At 32.1% G+C, this 15,634-nt stretch overlaps 2 protein-coding genes across 2 annotated transcripts; one reads left to right on the plus strand and one right to left on the minus strand.

Moving 5' to 3' along the window:
- The first annotated feature begins 9,856 nt into the window (after nt 1-9,856).
- LOC111886870 (pentatricopeptide repeat-containing protein At3g48810) lies at nt 9,857-12,122 on the plus strand. Its single transcript, XM_023883111.2, has one exon. The coding sequence runs from the start codon at nt 10,099-10,101 to the stop codon at nt 12,067-12,069; it is 1,971 nt and encodes a 656-aa protein (XP_023738879.1). The 5' UTR covers nt 9,857-10,098; the 3' UTR covers nt 12,070-12,122.
- An 81-nt stretch (nt 12,123-12,203) lies between these two features.
- LOC111886919 (glycine-rich cell wall structural protein 1.8) lies at nt 12,204-13,272 on the minus strand. The gene has a single exon (XM_052764524.1). The coding sequence runs from the start codon at nt 13,234-13,236 to the stop codon at nt 12,391-12,393; it is 846 nt and encodes a 281-aa protein (XP_052620484.1). The 5' UTR covers nt 13,237-13,272; the 3' UTR covers nt 12,204-12,390.
- Between the last annotated feature and the right edge of the window lie 2,362 nt (nt 13,273-15,634).

The raw sequence follows: 15,634 nt of genomic DNA on the forward strand, positions 1-15,634 counted from the left end.
TACAACTACAACATAGTACAATCCAGGATAAATCTAATATTAGTCTAGTTTTTTGAACGATTTATGATATCATCTTCAGCATGCAAACTCACTCCACTAATTTTTCTGATTATCAAACATAAACCAACAATTTGTGTTTGTTGCCTCAAAACAACGCTCACTACCAAGAAAGCAGATGCTATTCTGCACTTCATTAATAGTGACAATTTCTATTTTCTACCATAAATCTTTTACAAGATTCTTATATTATACACTTTTATCTACAATTTGAATTCAAGAATTTCTGCCAAGAAAATCGATGCAAATAATACCATCACACGAATATATACAAATTAATACGAAGATCCAAGTTACAGAGTACAACCGCAGAAGACGAAGTAACAACCAAGCATAAGTGCAAGAACAAGAGACTCTACCGCCATGATGACGTTCCAAAGCACATCATCGACGATCCAAGTATCCAGTCGTCGGAAGCTTTCGCCGGTGGTGATTTGGGAAAGATTATGTGAAGTCCAGCTCCAACCGGTGGTGAAGTAGGAGGAGACGATGTTGATTCTATTTCCATCGAACTCAAGCCGCCGGAAAATCGAACGCCAGAGACACATCTTTGGAATCAAACTATAAGCGGTGACGTGATTTGGATATATATATATATATATATATATATATATATATATATATATATATATATACAAAAAGGAAATGCTGAGAGGCAGAGAGGCAGAGAGAACACGGACAAATTATCAATTATTACTTATTTGCACGGTATTTTCCTTTTATTGGCTAACTTGCGCAGTTGCGTGTCATGACGTGACAAATTACATGTAAAATCTTATCTATAAACATTAGTTAATATATGAAAAATTATATTATAAATTCATAATTTAAAGTATATTGGTTTGTATGGTTTTTTCGGATAACAATAATAAACTATACCGGTCAGATTTGTTGACCAAGACAAATCTAATATGTATATGGTTGAGTTTAAGAGAAACTATTTTAAATTATAGAACCAAAATAATCTATTTTGGCCGTTAGAGAACAATTCATCAAGAGCCTAAACAAAGACTATACATAAAATGTTAGACGCCAATGAATCAGATCATAGCAAAAAACTTACTAGTTGTTTTTCGTATTTTTTATATTTAAGATTTATTTTTTAAGGTTATTATTATAAAATCCCAAAATTTTTAATGCGTAATTGGAAAAAGCCCTGATATTTTTATTATTATTGCTGTGACCATAACTTTCTCGCAAAATTATCACTCTAGCCCACTTAACGAGTTTCATGGTTAAGTTGGTTAATTTTTTTGCAAAATCAGTCCTAAAAAATTCAAATTTAGCCTCTGAGGTTTGAAAAAAGTTACACCACATGGTTTTTTAACTTTATTTTTCGTTTTTTGTATACTTTACTTATTTTATTTTCGGCTTTTTTATAAATATATGTACATTTTTTATTTTCCTTTTTTATATATATATATTTTACTTATTATCATTTTTTAACTTTATTTTTCAACAATTTTTTTAAATATTTTTACCTTTTGTTTTCTATTTTTTAGTGTATATATAGAGTATATTAGAGTTTTTTTTTAGGTTTTTTCATATTTCTTTTCGTATTATATTTTATTTTTTTCATCTTTTTGTTTTTTTTTATTTTTTTCTTATTTGTTTTCCAATTATTTGTTTTTTTTTTGTATTTTTATCTTTTTATTGACATTTTTATTGAAAAATTTCAAACCTCAGGGACTAAATTTGAACTTTTTAGGACTAATTTTGCAAAATAGTTAACCAACTTAACCATGAAACTCGTTAAGTGGGCTAGAGTGATAATTCTGCGAGAAAGTTGTGGCCACAACAATAATAAAAAATATATCAGAGCTTTTCCTAATTACGCGTTAAAAATTTAGGACCTTTATAATATTAACCCTATTTTTTATCAAAAAAATAATCAAATATACGAAAATTCATAATTTTTAATCCTATTTTCATAGACATCTGTATTAATATATAAAAAATAATTTTTTTCCAAAAAAAATTCACTTCATTTTGTTATTATTATTATTATTATTATTATTATTATTATTATTATTATTATTATTATTCTTATTTATGCTTATTTTTTTCGAAAAAATAAAATAAATATATCAAAATTCAAAATTTTTGGTACTTTAAATAAATATTCATATTGATATATTTTTTTTAATTTGGTAAGATTCACAATGTGAACAAATTCACATCGTGAATCTGATATGCGTATAATTTTGTTTTTGACATTCACAATGTGAATCTTACTTACTATTTCAACATTTTGATCATTCATAAATTAATTTAGTGAAATTTACGTATGAATTGAAGTATATTTCCTTGTAGTTTTATAATATTTTAACCTTTAAATTACTAATAAATTAGTTTTGTAAAATTCACAAGGGAATTTATTCACAATGTGAATTTGAACTTTATGTAATTCAATTTTCAAAGAAAGACAATGTAAATCTGACACTATTATTCACATTGTGAATTTGAATTGTATATATACTTTAGTTTTTAGCACTTACAACTGAATTCGAGTTAAAATTTTGATTTTTTTTACATCCATATCAATATCTATTTAAAGAGACCAATAATTATGAATTTGATATATGTATAACATTTTTTTCGATAAAAAATAACCCTAAACATTAAAAAAAACTAATAAAAGGAAGTGATTTTTGTTTTTTTGAAAAAAAGTTTATTTTTTATATATCAATATGGATGTCTATGAGAAAATGATAAAAATATAAATTTAGGTATATATTCGGTTTTTCTTTCAATAAAATAATAGTCATAAAAAGAAAAATAAATGAAAAAAGAAATGAGTTTTTGACATAATCTGGTGTATGTGCATTCAACCTCTTAATTTGCATCTGTTTTTTGGCCCTTAATCAATTTCTTTGCGCTAGTGAAGATTGATTCTTTGGTTTCATGGCCTTAAATGGTTTATATATATATATATATATATATATATATATATATATATATATATATATATATATATATATATATATATATCAGTGTTATAAAAATCCCGACTAGATTTCGATTAATCTCTAATTAGTCCTTAGACGCCACCCGACCAACTAGAAGACGCCGAACAATTAATTCCTGACTATACAATGAGTGAAGCAGTACCAAAAGATTATAATTTAAAACTTTGAAGACATTTTATCTCAATGAAAACTATTTAAGAAATGATTAGTATCGTATTAATCATATTAATGACCTATTTTGTTATGATATTTTGGTGGTTTTTACGAACTTTATTATGAAGATATATATATATATATATATATATATATATATATATATATATATATATATATATATATATATATATAATCCGTATCAAATAAGAAAACAATTTTAGGTATGAAAGTAAGAAATTTCTTATATGTATATTGATTTAGGGAACCAACAAAATGAATCATTAAATAAATCAATCAAAAGTAAGATGATTATTTAGCAAAAATTCCCAAAAAAAAAACACACTTTCATGATTCATTTTTTGATAAATAAAAGAAATTCATTTTTATAACAATTTTAGGGAATGACAATAAAATTATTGTCGCAAAAGTGAATTATCGTGATGTTTTTTCAGGAATATTTTTGTGAATCATGTTATTTATTTATCTAATAAATAATTTATTTGGTTTGCCATAAGAATATATAGAAAAAAAACTTATTAGCTTCCTACCAAAAATTTCCTTCGTGACGAATTTACACACACACACATATATAGATACATACATATATATACACACACACACACACACACACACACACATATATATATATATATATATATATATATATATATATATCAAAGTTGTAAAAAACGTTTGATGTTAGCTAGTAGATGTACTGGGGTTAATGGAACTAAACGGGGATTAATCTAGGGATTAAATGGGGGCCCGAAATTGTTAATTCTTTGAATTGAAAAAATAAATAAATAAATATTTCAAATATCAAAACAAAGTTCGTAAAAACCACTAATATTGTAACAAAATAGGTTGATATGATTAATACGATACTAATCATTTTTTAAATAACTTTTATTGAGATAAAACTTATTCAAAGTGTTAACTTATAATCTTCCGGTACTGCTTCACTCATTGTATAGGCAGTAATTAATTGTTCTGAGTCTTCTACTTGGCCGGGTAGCATATAGGGACTAATTAGAGATTAATCGGGACCTAGTCGGGATTTTTACAACATTGGTGTGTATATATATGTGTGTATATATATATATATATATATATATATATATATTAGATTGTTATTATGTTTATATTTGATTTCATCTTTTGCCAAACTATTAGCATTTTAAGATTGGTCTCTATTTCAAACTTTGTTAGCAAGTCAGTCATTTTGATTAACTCTCTTTATTTTGCTTATGTCAAAAAACCCTTATGTATCTTACATAGGAGGATATTTCATCTTTTTGCCAAATAGTCTTTGTATTTTCTCCCAAAGCTATATTAAGTACTAGTGCCACTCTATTTGTCATTATAGGATACTAAATACAAATTGAGTTGATCATACATAGTGTATGCGAAATATGGGGTAAGGAAAATTAATAGTATCATCTTGATGTCAACTGTATATACAACATGTATTTTGTTCTTCCTATTTGATAGTTATTGTTGAAGCTATGATGATAAGTGTTTTCTTCTTCTAAAGGTTTGATTAAATGTTTTTGGCCTTGACTCTTTGTTTAATACATTTCCTTGTATCTTATTTCCTTTGAATGTCATCTTCTGTATGAAAATCTATTAGTCAATAAACCTTTATTTTGTTTAGCACGAGCTACACATGGACCCACCAACCCTACTCGTAAATCTACACCGTTTGTCTAAAAAAAGACTTGAACACTCAACATTTGGCTGAGGGACACCCATCTGTTAACTCCTTATACCGCTAGAATGCTATGAAAATATCTTCATTACAAAGATACATCATAGTGGGTTCTCCACCCATCCCTATAAAGATGTACATTAATGGCGAGGTTGACTTTAATCTCATAGCTGTAGAGGATTTTACCATGTTCCATATTTGTACCATGATGAGGGAACTTATGATAAAATTGTTATTATTTTTCACCATTTATTGATGCCTATAGTTGATATAGACAGTGGCTTAACAACCCTGGAAGATGATGAAGACATCATCTTTAATGTTCAATGTGTTTCATAAAATAAGGAATTCAGGTTAACATAGAAGGATAAATTCCCTAGCCATTATGGTTTCAATGATTACCCAACAAATGAAATGAAATACCTTCTCATGACAAGGATAATAATTCCCTAGCCATTATGGTATATGAAGGAGGAGAGGTGTTGAAAAGGCTAGAAAATCCAAAGTCATTATTGTATATAAAGGGAACATTTTGTCTACAAATCCAATTTAAAGTATGGTGATGAAGAGAAGTACAAAGAAGGGCAATCAGGAACTGGCCAGTGTAGAATATGATAATTTGTTGGTAATGGTAAAGATGGCGGTGAGGTGTTTAAATGAAAGATATATTAGGGTCTATTTGATATTAAGGTGACTGGGTTCGGTCAACACTCTTAGTTTCCTCGGTCTTGGCATCTTATTTGATAAAGGCTTAAAATGACCAAAACGGTGAGCATTCACTAACATGACTACTTATCCGGTCTTTGCTTTAAATGTGGTTGACCCAAAGAAAGATCGTTGTGCCATAAAAGAAAAGAATGCCTCTCACTTAATTGATTGTTTCCCCTTCCTTCTTCAACATAAAGTTTCATGAAGCAACTTCTCCCTCTAGCCAGTTAGATGATGTAACATCAAGTAGAGCCGCCAACGTCTTCCCATCGGTAGTGCCAACCTCCACATGTAATTTCTTTTGTTTTTTTCTAAAATTAGTTGAAAACTAATGTTGAGAACCAGTAATCCCCTTGGAGATGGAATATAGAGAATTAGTAATCCTTTAAAAAACCGGATATGAATGTGGGTGCGTGATGCTAGTCACATGTTATGAGATGGTGGTGGTATGTGTTGTGATGGTTGATGATTGCTCGGTTATGAAAAGAACAGTGAAAGTAAGTAATGATGGTAACTAGATGAAGATGGTGGTGGGTGTAGCTGATCGAGAAGGAGTTGGATAATTATTTGTTGTAGGTTTAAATGGTTGGAGATAGATAAATGTTATGGCGGTATATGGTGGTTTATGGAAAGGCTGAATAATGGTGATTCTTGATGATGGTGGTGATGGTAATGGTGGTTGTAATGGAGAAAAAAGGATGGTGTGTTGGAAGGATAGTTGGTGTGCAAGGGTATGGTGGAGTTGGGTATGAAGATTATCTTACCCCAGTCCATTCATCCTTTTACTATTTGCATGTGTATGTATTTATCAAGCTAACAATCCATATAAAACCAGTAAATCTTTTATTTCTTTCTTTTTCACTACAAGTTGCTCATTTTTTTTATCTCAATATTTATCAAATTATGTTTCTAAATGTAAGATTTTTGTTTATATTAAATAAGATATAAAGTGTTAACTGATAATTATAAACAATAGTTAATAATAAGTAATTAAGGAAATTATAAATTATGAATTTAAAATATGTAATGACAAATTAATAGCTAAATCATAAAGGAATTATTATAAAAAATGTTGCTCGAGGTTACTGTAGTCATTTCATCATTCAACACAGTCAGTCAGATGCAAAAACAAACAACAAGTTTCATTCATAAGTTAACTTAGTTATCCCTCTGACTCAGTCATACTCAATCAACAATTATCAAACAGCCCCTTAGTTATCTATAGGAAGCTGCTTGTGAATGCGATGCAAGTTAAGTTGGATAGTTGTAAGTTTTTTGTAATTATAACTAGAAGTATTTTCCACGTGTTGTGTGGGGTGGAAGGTGTATAATTGTATACTTTGAATTCTAATTTCACACAATATGGAATTGTGGTTGATTCCTTATTCAATAAATAACATGAAAAGCTATGAATTTGTTTGTCAAGAACTTCCATATAAGATTCATGCTTACATGAAACACTCAAATAAGCACCTATAGTGAGAAAACTTGTCATAACCAAGGGTTGTGGAGTTTTGAGAGCTTGAAGATTCATAGTCATTAGAGTTCCCTACAACAAAAAGTCCCAAAAAGCAATTTATTGAAGCCAGAAATAGAAGATACAACCCATGAATTATCAAAACATAATAATTATTAATTTCTGAACCAATGAACTTTATTTAATAAAAAGAAATGGGAATCCACTAAATGAAAGTGACCCTTACCATTTTCTCCAACAATAATTTGCCATCATCCTCCTTACAGAAGCAAATGTGCATCCAATTTTTTGCATAGAAACATTAACCATTTGATTTGATGCCACACAATGAAGATAAAATAAAAGGTTAAAATTTTCTATAAGCGATTGAAAATCTAAGTAAGTTTCTATTATGGATAAAAATTAAAGCATAAAAGTCAAGTATGTTGCTATCTCTCACAATATAAAAAATGAAAAAATCAAAGGGTAACTGGTCAACCAACTGGTTCACCGGGTTAAAATGTTACATATTTGGTAACAAGTTGTAAAGTATGTTGCTATTAAGGGTAAAAGAGATAAACTACATTGCTATTTTTTACTGAAATTTACCATACATTTTACATGTTTAACTACATTGGTATTTTTTTACTGAAATTTACCATACATTTTACATGTTTAACTACTGAAAGAGTTATCTATTATGAGTAAAAGAGATAAAGTAAGTTGCTATTTTTTTACTGAAATTTACCTAACATATTACATGTTTAATTAGTGAAAGAATTAATACATGTGATCATTTTAACGTTTACTCCAAGATTTAAGGCTCCAAGATTAATGTTGCTATCATTTCGTGGTCGTTCAAAGAGAGGCATGAGGCCGATAAATTGTAGCAGATTCACATAAAAAACTCATATATTTTGCATGCAACATGAAAATGGTCCGTGTGCTTTTTGATTTTTATTAAGTTTAGTCCATAATTTATTGTCCATTTATTATGAAATACTCTTTTTAGGAGGGACAATTTTCCCTAAAGAAGAGGGGGAAGTGTGGAAAAGCACCAAAGTTGAAATATGTTTCATTTTTGTATTGAAAAAAGGTAAAAAAAACAAAAAGCAAAAGTAACAATTTGGTATTTTACTTAAACGAAAAAATGTAGAAAAATGTAGAGAAAGAATACACCAGGCCCACACTTCCTAAAGCAAGTGTAAAACACAACTATTGAAGATTTGTATTGATCAGATACACTTTAAGTATAATTAACAAAGAACAAACTAACTAAACAATGATCGAACAGAAAAATAAAGAACACGAGTAATCACAAAGATGTCTTTCACCAAGAAAGGGGTATTTTCACCAAGAGAACAAAGGTCATAAAGACTTTCACAAAGACGTTACATTAGGGTTTCAACCTAATGTTGAATATATACAAAACTATTCTAGTGAATCCCTTCAATCAAGGGGTTGTATCTAATTTGTAATAAGAACTTATCCTTATCACCAAGATATCAGATCTGCTATCAGTTCTATACATAATCGTATAACTTCCTAATATACAAAGTTTACATAAGATCATTATCTTCACGTTGACGCTGATAAGTTCTTAAGGCGTTGGCGCTGGTGCGGATGATGGTGCTGGCATTGGTGGTCAACGTATAAAGTGTTTGACTTATCAAATCATCAGCCGTGACCTTACAATCTCACCTTATTTGATGATGTCAAAACTCTTATTCAGAGGAGTCATAAAAATCATCATTTGAAAACTTTTATGCTTCACTGAATGCTCCCCCTTAGATAATACATAATTACCCAAATTTCGGTAATCACCAATAGCAGTAGTAGTAGAAACAATCGTAACATGAGTCTCAACGTATATCTACTCCCCCTTAGATTTTGTTCTTCTTTAGGACAAACATAACACCTCCTTAGATATCCCCCTTTTTAAGATTAGCAACATATATGGTACTGAAGGAAATGATCAGCGTATCAGAGTTGTAGTTGATAACCCAGTGAGTTTGTGATGTCTCCTGATGGTAGGGGTGTAAACTATCATTCACCGACATAGTACTACGAGATTTCATTAGTGTGTGGTTTCGTACGCTCACTCATTAACCTTTTTTTTATTATAAGAAAATGGCAAGAATGGAATGATGTGTGTAATACATTCTGGTATGAAATGTACCCATCGCCAAAGAGTGTAGAAGTTTTATTATTGTATGGCTAATACAGCGAATCATTAACCTCTAAAATAGAATAATTGTTGGGAAAGAATGGGTATGCACGTGTAATAAATCACGGTCAATGATATACCCTTCGGAACAAATTTTTCGAATTCTCATCAGCATCCGGGCTCACACATTAAATCATAAAATTCTAAAGAAGAATATATGGTGAGAATGGATTGGTGCGTGTGATAAGTTGTGGTGTTTTAGCTTAACAATCGACACAAAATTTTCAAGCTTTTATCAGTGTGTGGTATATCACAGTGAATCATAAAGTTACTGTAAGAAGAAGTTAAGGAAATAAATGGATGTTTCTGTCATGTTGATGTGGAATCCGCATGAATCATAAACGGTGTCAGCTCATCAACAAGAAGTGGTTCAACTTCCGTATCATATAGTTGAGTTGCAGTTTAGAACTTTTGAAGTTCACCATCAATTCATTTAATATGGTACAAGACAAAATAATAAATAATATAAAAATAAAAAATAGTTAGTCAAACAAGAAAATATTCTAAAAGCGATATTTGTCCAACTTTTTTAGAAACATGATAAATACCTGATTCATCAAATCTTTTGAATTGAAAGGCCATAAATGAACTTCCTTTTTCCGTGATATTTTCCCTTCAATTTAGGGGTTTCTTTTTTTAATTTCCTGGTGTGATTATTTAACCAAGCTGTTAAATTTTCCGATTCCATTAATTCTGATCACTTTGAAAGCTTGGTTTTTTTTATTGGGGTTTCTTCTAGTTTTGATATACGCTTGAGTAGTGGAATTTGGGGGTTTGTTACTATGCAATGGCATTTTTAATTTCAGTTTAGGAGAATATGCATTTGAAAGAGAAATGTTCTTTGCTGCTAAAGGTCAGGAAACCTTCAATCCCTTTTGTTTTCAACACTAACGCCAGTCTTAATCCACAAATTCAACAAAACCCAAAGACAGAATTGAGAGAAGCTGATGTCTTGAAGAGATTGAACCATGAAAAAGACATTACTTTGGCTCTTGAATATTTTAAATTCCTATCCAATTCAAAAACTTTCAGACATACAAGTCTCACATACCAAACAATTATAGAAAAGCTAGGGGATGAATGCGATGTAGATGGAGTTCAATACCTTCTGCAGCAGATGAAACTGGAAGGGATCGGTTGCTCAGAAGATTTATTCATTAGTTTAATCAGTTCTTACCGAAGAGCAGGAGCAGCTGATCAAGCGCTGAAAACATTCTACAGAATTCAAGAATTTGGGTGTAAGCCTACTGTTAAGATCTATAACCATCTATTGGATGCTTTGTTGAACGAGAATAAGTTTCATATGATTAATCCTATTTATAGTAACATGAAGAGAGATGGGATGGAACCAGATAAGTATACATACAACATCTTATTGAAAGCATTATGCAAGAACAATCGGATTGATGGTGCACACAAGGTGCTTGTAGAAATGTCAAAGAAAGGATGTTCTCCAGATGAAGTGAGTTACACCACCATTGTTTCTTCAATGTGTTATCTTGGTAAGGTAAAAGAAGCAATGGAGCTTGTCCAAACCATTATGGGAGATTTTCCTATGGTTTCTGTATATAATGCTTTAATGAAGGGATTCTGCAAAGAAGGTGATTTAAACCAGGCGTTTCAGTTAATAGAAGACATGGTAATTCATGGGGTTTTTCCAAACGAAATCACCTTCACAACCATTATAAACACCCTTTCAGATCTTGGTGAAGTTAAGTTTTCACTTGCGATAATGGCCAAGATGTTCTTGAGACAATGCAACCCGAATGTCTTCACTTTCACTTGTTTGATAAAGGGTTTTTGCATGAAAGGGAAAATGGAAGATGCGTATGAAGTTTATAACAAAATGGTCCAAGAGGGTATCTCACCAAATGTTGTCACCTACAACACTCTCATACATGGGTTCTGTTCTATTGGAAATATGCAGAAAGCTGTTTCTTGTTTTCTTGAAATGGAAAATCAATCATTCCTTCCAAATGTAACAACATATGGAGCTTTGATCAACGGGTATGCAAAATGTAGGGATTTTGTAGGTGCATCAGAGACATGGAACAAGATGATAACACAATGCTGCCACCCGAATGTTGTGGTGTACACATCAATGGTGGATGTCCTTTCTCGTAATTTCATGTTTGAAGAAGCTTATAACCTTATCAACAACATGAATTGTGCACCAAATGCAGCCACCTTCAATGCATTCATCAAAGGTTTATGCGCCAATGGAAAAGTGGATTTAGCTATGAATTTGTTCTTTAAAATGGGGAACATGGCTGATTTGACAACATTCAATGAGCTATTAATGGGGTTTTCAAAAGTCAACGACTTTAGAGCCATGTTTGACCTTGTGTTCGAGATGGAAGAAAGAGGGGTTGGGGTTAATTTGGTCACGTATAACACAATTATCAACATGTTTTGTTGTAATGATAGGATTGATGATGGTTTGAAGGTTATGGCAAAGATGGTGGTGAAAGGGGTGAAACCAGATAAAATCACATTCAACATAATGATCAATGGGTGTTGTAAGAATCGTAGGGTTGACCTTGTGAGTCAACTCTTGGAAGCCATGAAGAAACATGGTTTGAGGGCCGATTTGGTTACATACACGAGTCTTGTTTATGGGATGTGTGAGTCAAATGGTGTGGTTGAAGCTCAGGAATGGGTCGTGAAAATGGTGGAAGATGGGGTTTATCCGGATAAGGGAATATGGAGTGTTTTGGTTAGGTGTTTGTTTAGTAAGATTGGGTATCAAAGTGCAATACATTTGGTTGATAGAATCCTGATTACTTAAAAATATGTTTCGTGTAATTTACTCTTTGTTTAAAGTTATGTTTCTTGACAAAATCGACACACACTTGTTTTGTTTTCATAGATGATATTAGACATATGTTGTAAGAAAATAGAATACTAAATGCAAAATGCAAATAAAAAAAGCACAATGAACTTTAATCTCACATATAAATAATAGTAAGAATACAAATCGATTGGATGCATCTCATCTGTATAGGTTGAGGTCTCGTTGAATCTTATTGTGGAATTTTATAATGGGAAAAATGAGTAAATTATATGCTCATTTTAAGACTATAAATGGAACCAAGAGTTGATTTTATGATCAAGGGATATAGCCACCATGACCACCGCCTTCACCACCGCCGCTACCACTACCAGCTCCATATCCACCTTCATGTCCAGCAGCAGCTCCACCACCACCACCACCTCCACCTCCATAACCGCCACCTCCTCCGGCACCTCCAGCACCATGTGATCCTCCGGCACCTCCTCCTGCTCCAGCTCCACCTCCACTGCCATATCCCCCACCGCCTGCACCACCTTCATGCCCAGCGGCGGCTCCACCACCGCCACCACTTCCACCTCCAGAACCGCCACCTCCTCCGGCACCTCCGGCACCATGTGATCCTCCAGCACCTCCTCCTGCTCCAGCTCCACCTCCACTGCCATATCCCCCACCGCCTGCAGCTCCTCCTGCACCGGCTCCTCCTCCACCACCACCACCACCACCATGTCCACCTCCACCTCCGCCACCTGCTCCTCCAGCCCCACCGTATCCACCACCACTCCCGGCTCCTTCTCCTCCACCATAACCCCCACCATGTCCTCCCGCAACTCCTGCTCCTGCTCCTCCTCCTCCTCCTCCTCCAGCTCCACCACCTCCTCCACTACCGCCGCCTCCCCCTCCTTCAGCTCCACCACCATACCCTGATCCACCACCTTCACCAGCCCCACTTCCGGATCCATAACCACCTCCTCCATAAGCAGCTCCTCCTCCTCCTCCACCACCACTACCACCTCCACCACCACCACCTCCAGATAAACTGCCACCTTCATAACCACCATGACTGTAGCCCTCTTCGACTGATAAGAGAACTCTAGCAGCCGCACAAATGCTCAAGCATAAAAACACCAAGAAAACGACACTTGAAGGTTTGTGAATAGCCATTGGAGATGATGAAAATGATGAAATCCCACAAGTGTTGGTTGCTTGACATTTGCATGGTATGGTATTTATAGGCATTTTGTAATGTGGGGTCTCCAAAAGCTCTTCTAAGTGGCCAAACCCAATTAACCACAATGTGGTCCATACAGCTGAATGCACCAATCCAAATATAAGTTTTGTTAGGGTACGTAGTGGGTTCTTCTGCTGTTTCCCACACCCGATCGATCGTTCATACAGATACAGTATATTTTTTCAAATATCCCCCATTCATGATTCATTAATTTCAATACCTAAGACTTGTTCTATCTATTTTTCTGTATCAAATTAATCTTGGAGTAGTATATAAATTACAAATTTATAAGTATTTGTTGCTGTAAATTTGTCTAAATAGTTTCGTTTTGTTGTTAATTTGATTTCTAACAATGGCTGATTTTATTAGGAAATTCATGTACGACAACCCATCTGCCCCACACCGGACGTCAAGTTGTAACACCTTAATTTAGGGTTACAAGTTTTAACATTTAAGTGAAAATTTTAGCAAATAAATTTAATTTTTGTTATCTTAATTAAAAGAAATTGTTTATTGAAAGATTAGAATTGTAATTTAAGAGATTTGAAGGTAAGGGTCGAGCTTTCAACATTTGAAGTTTTCATGATCACTTAACCTTTTATAACTAGCGTGTACCTCAGTATAAGAATGTAATTAAACTGATTTAGGTCAAACTAGGAACTAAAGGACTTGACATATTACAAAAATCTCAACTTGGGTTTCTTTACTAAAAATAAGACTTGAGCGACTATTTCTTGCCAATTGATGAAAGTTTTGAAGTCTTTAACACTCAAAGCCATCTTCCTCTTTCGTTTCTATGTTTTTCATTGATTCATTCATCCATTCATTCGTTTGTTCGTTCAAGTTCGTTCATGAGCTTGGGTTTAAAGGGGGATTCAAATTTTTTAAAAGAAATAATAGTCCTAATCAGATTATATCTTCATCTTGAAGAGTTTTAGCCTTTGAGGTGAATGTTTGCTTAATTGATAATTGTGAGCTTTCATCAATGATGAAGCAATCTCTAGAACCATTAACCTCAAACTAACGGTGAGATTTGATGTGTTTAGATTTAGATTCTATTATTTATGGTTGGAAGTAGTCCATTTTCTTGGCCAATTTTGTGATTATGAAGATTTGATGAAATTTTTTTAACCTTAACTTTACTGAATCATCCGTTGATTCAATGAGATCCAAAAATGACGATGGGATTTGTTTTACGTTGTGATTTGAATATAGATTCCAAGATTATGCGTTATAACAGTGAATCATCCGTTGAATCAACAGATGTTATGGTGTTTTAAATTTTAATGAAGCTTTTGTGTGAAGAATCATTCCTTATTAATTTAAAATCAATTTTGATTATGAAATTAGAATTTCTTTATGATTTGGAGTTGGATTGGGGTGCTCCAAGATCAAATTAAAGAAGAGAAATGAAGTTAGTAGGCATTTTTTGAGTTTTAAAGCTTAATTTGGATATGGGTGATCTATTTAATGGATAGTTATTTTGGTTAATCATGATAATCATAACGTTATTCAATGTTTAAGGTAAGTTTTAGACCTATTTGAATTCCTTTAAATCATTAAAAATGGATTTGGAACTGCTAGAATCATACATCTAAAATTTTCATTTTTATTTCAAAACCATATGGCCACAAGAGTGTACCTACAAACGGATAATTAGAAGTTTTATATCCACTTTGAAAGAACAAAAAGTGTTCATCTTGTAATAATCCTAAAAGTCAAGTCTAACAAATTATAATAATACTTACTTCTCATCGGTACCTAGAGTACATGTCATGTAAAAATAATTCACTTCAAATAAAAGCATTTTCTCTAAAAACATCTTTTAATATCCAACTTTTATATCCATTCTTTCATGTAACAGAAAATATTATGCGATACATGATCCAATAACACACAAGGTTTTGGGGTTCATACCCCATCTACTGAAAAAACTGATTTTTATTGATACGGGAGTTCATACATTTTCTACTCAACATACTAATTCCTTATCTTATGTAAAGATCTAATCAATTCATAATGACATTATGGGGAGTTCATACCTCTTCTTCCTAAAAATATGCATCCTTAGGAATCATTTGAGCATATCTAGACATTATGGCGAGTTCATACCCCTTCTTTCTTACATTTTACATAATTGTTCTGGAGTGAATTTTCCTTGTTAAACATTACTATTTCATTCATAGCTGGATTAAAGAATTAAAGTTTTTACAAATATATATTTGTGCATAATGGTTCTACCAAGATTTATTTTTCTACTCAAGTGTCTCTCAACCAAACATGCATATATATTATTTTTGGCGTTTGTAGTAATCTAAAAAACTAAAAAAA

This window comes from Lactuca sativa, chromosome 6 (genome assembly GCF_002870075.4).
Source record: "Lactuca sativa cultivar Salinas chromosome 6, Lsat_Salinas_v11, whole genome shotgun sequence".
NCBI classification, from domain to species: Eukaryota; Viridiplantae; Streptophyta; class Magnoliopsida; order Asterales; family Asteraceae; genus Lactuca; species Lactuca sativa.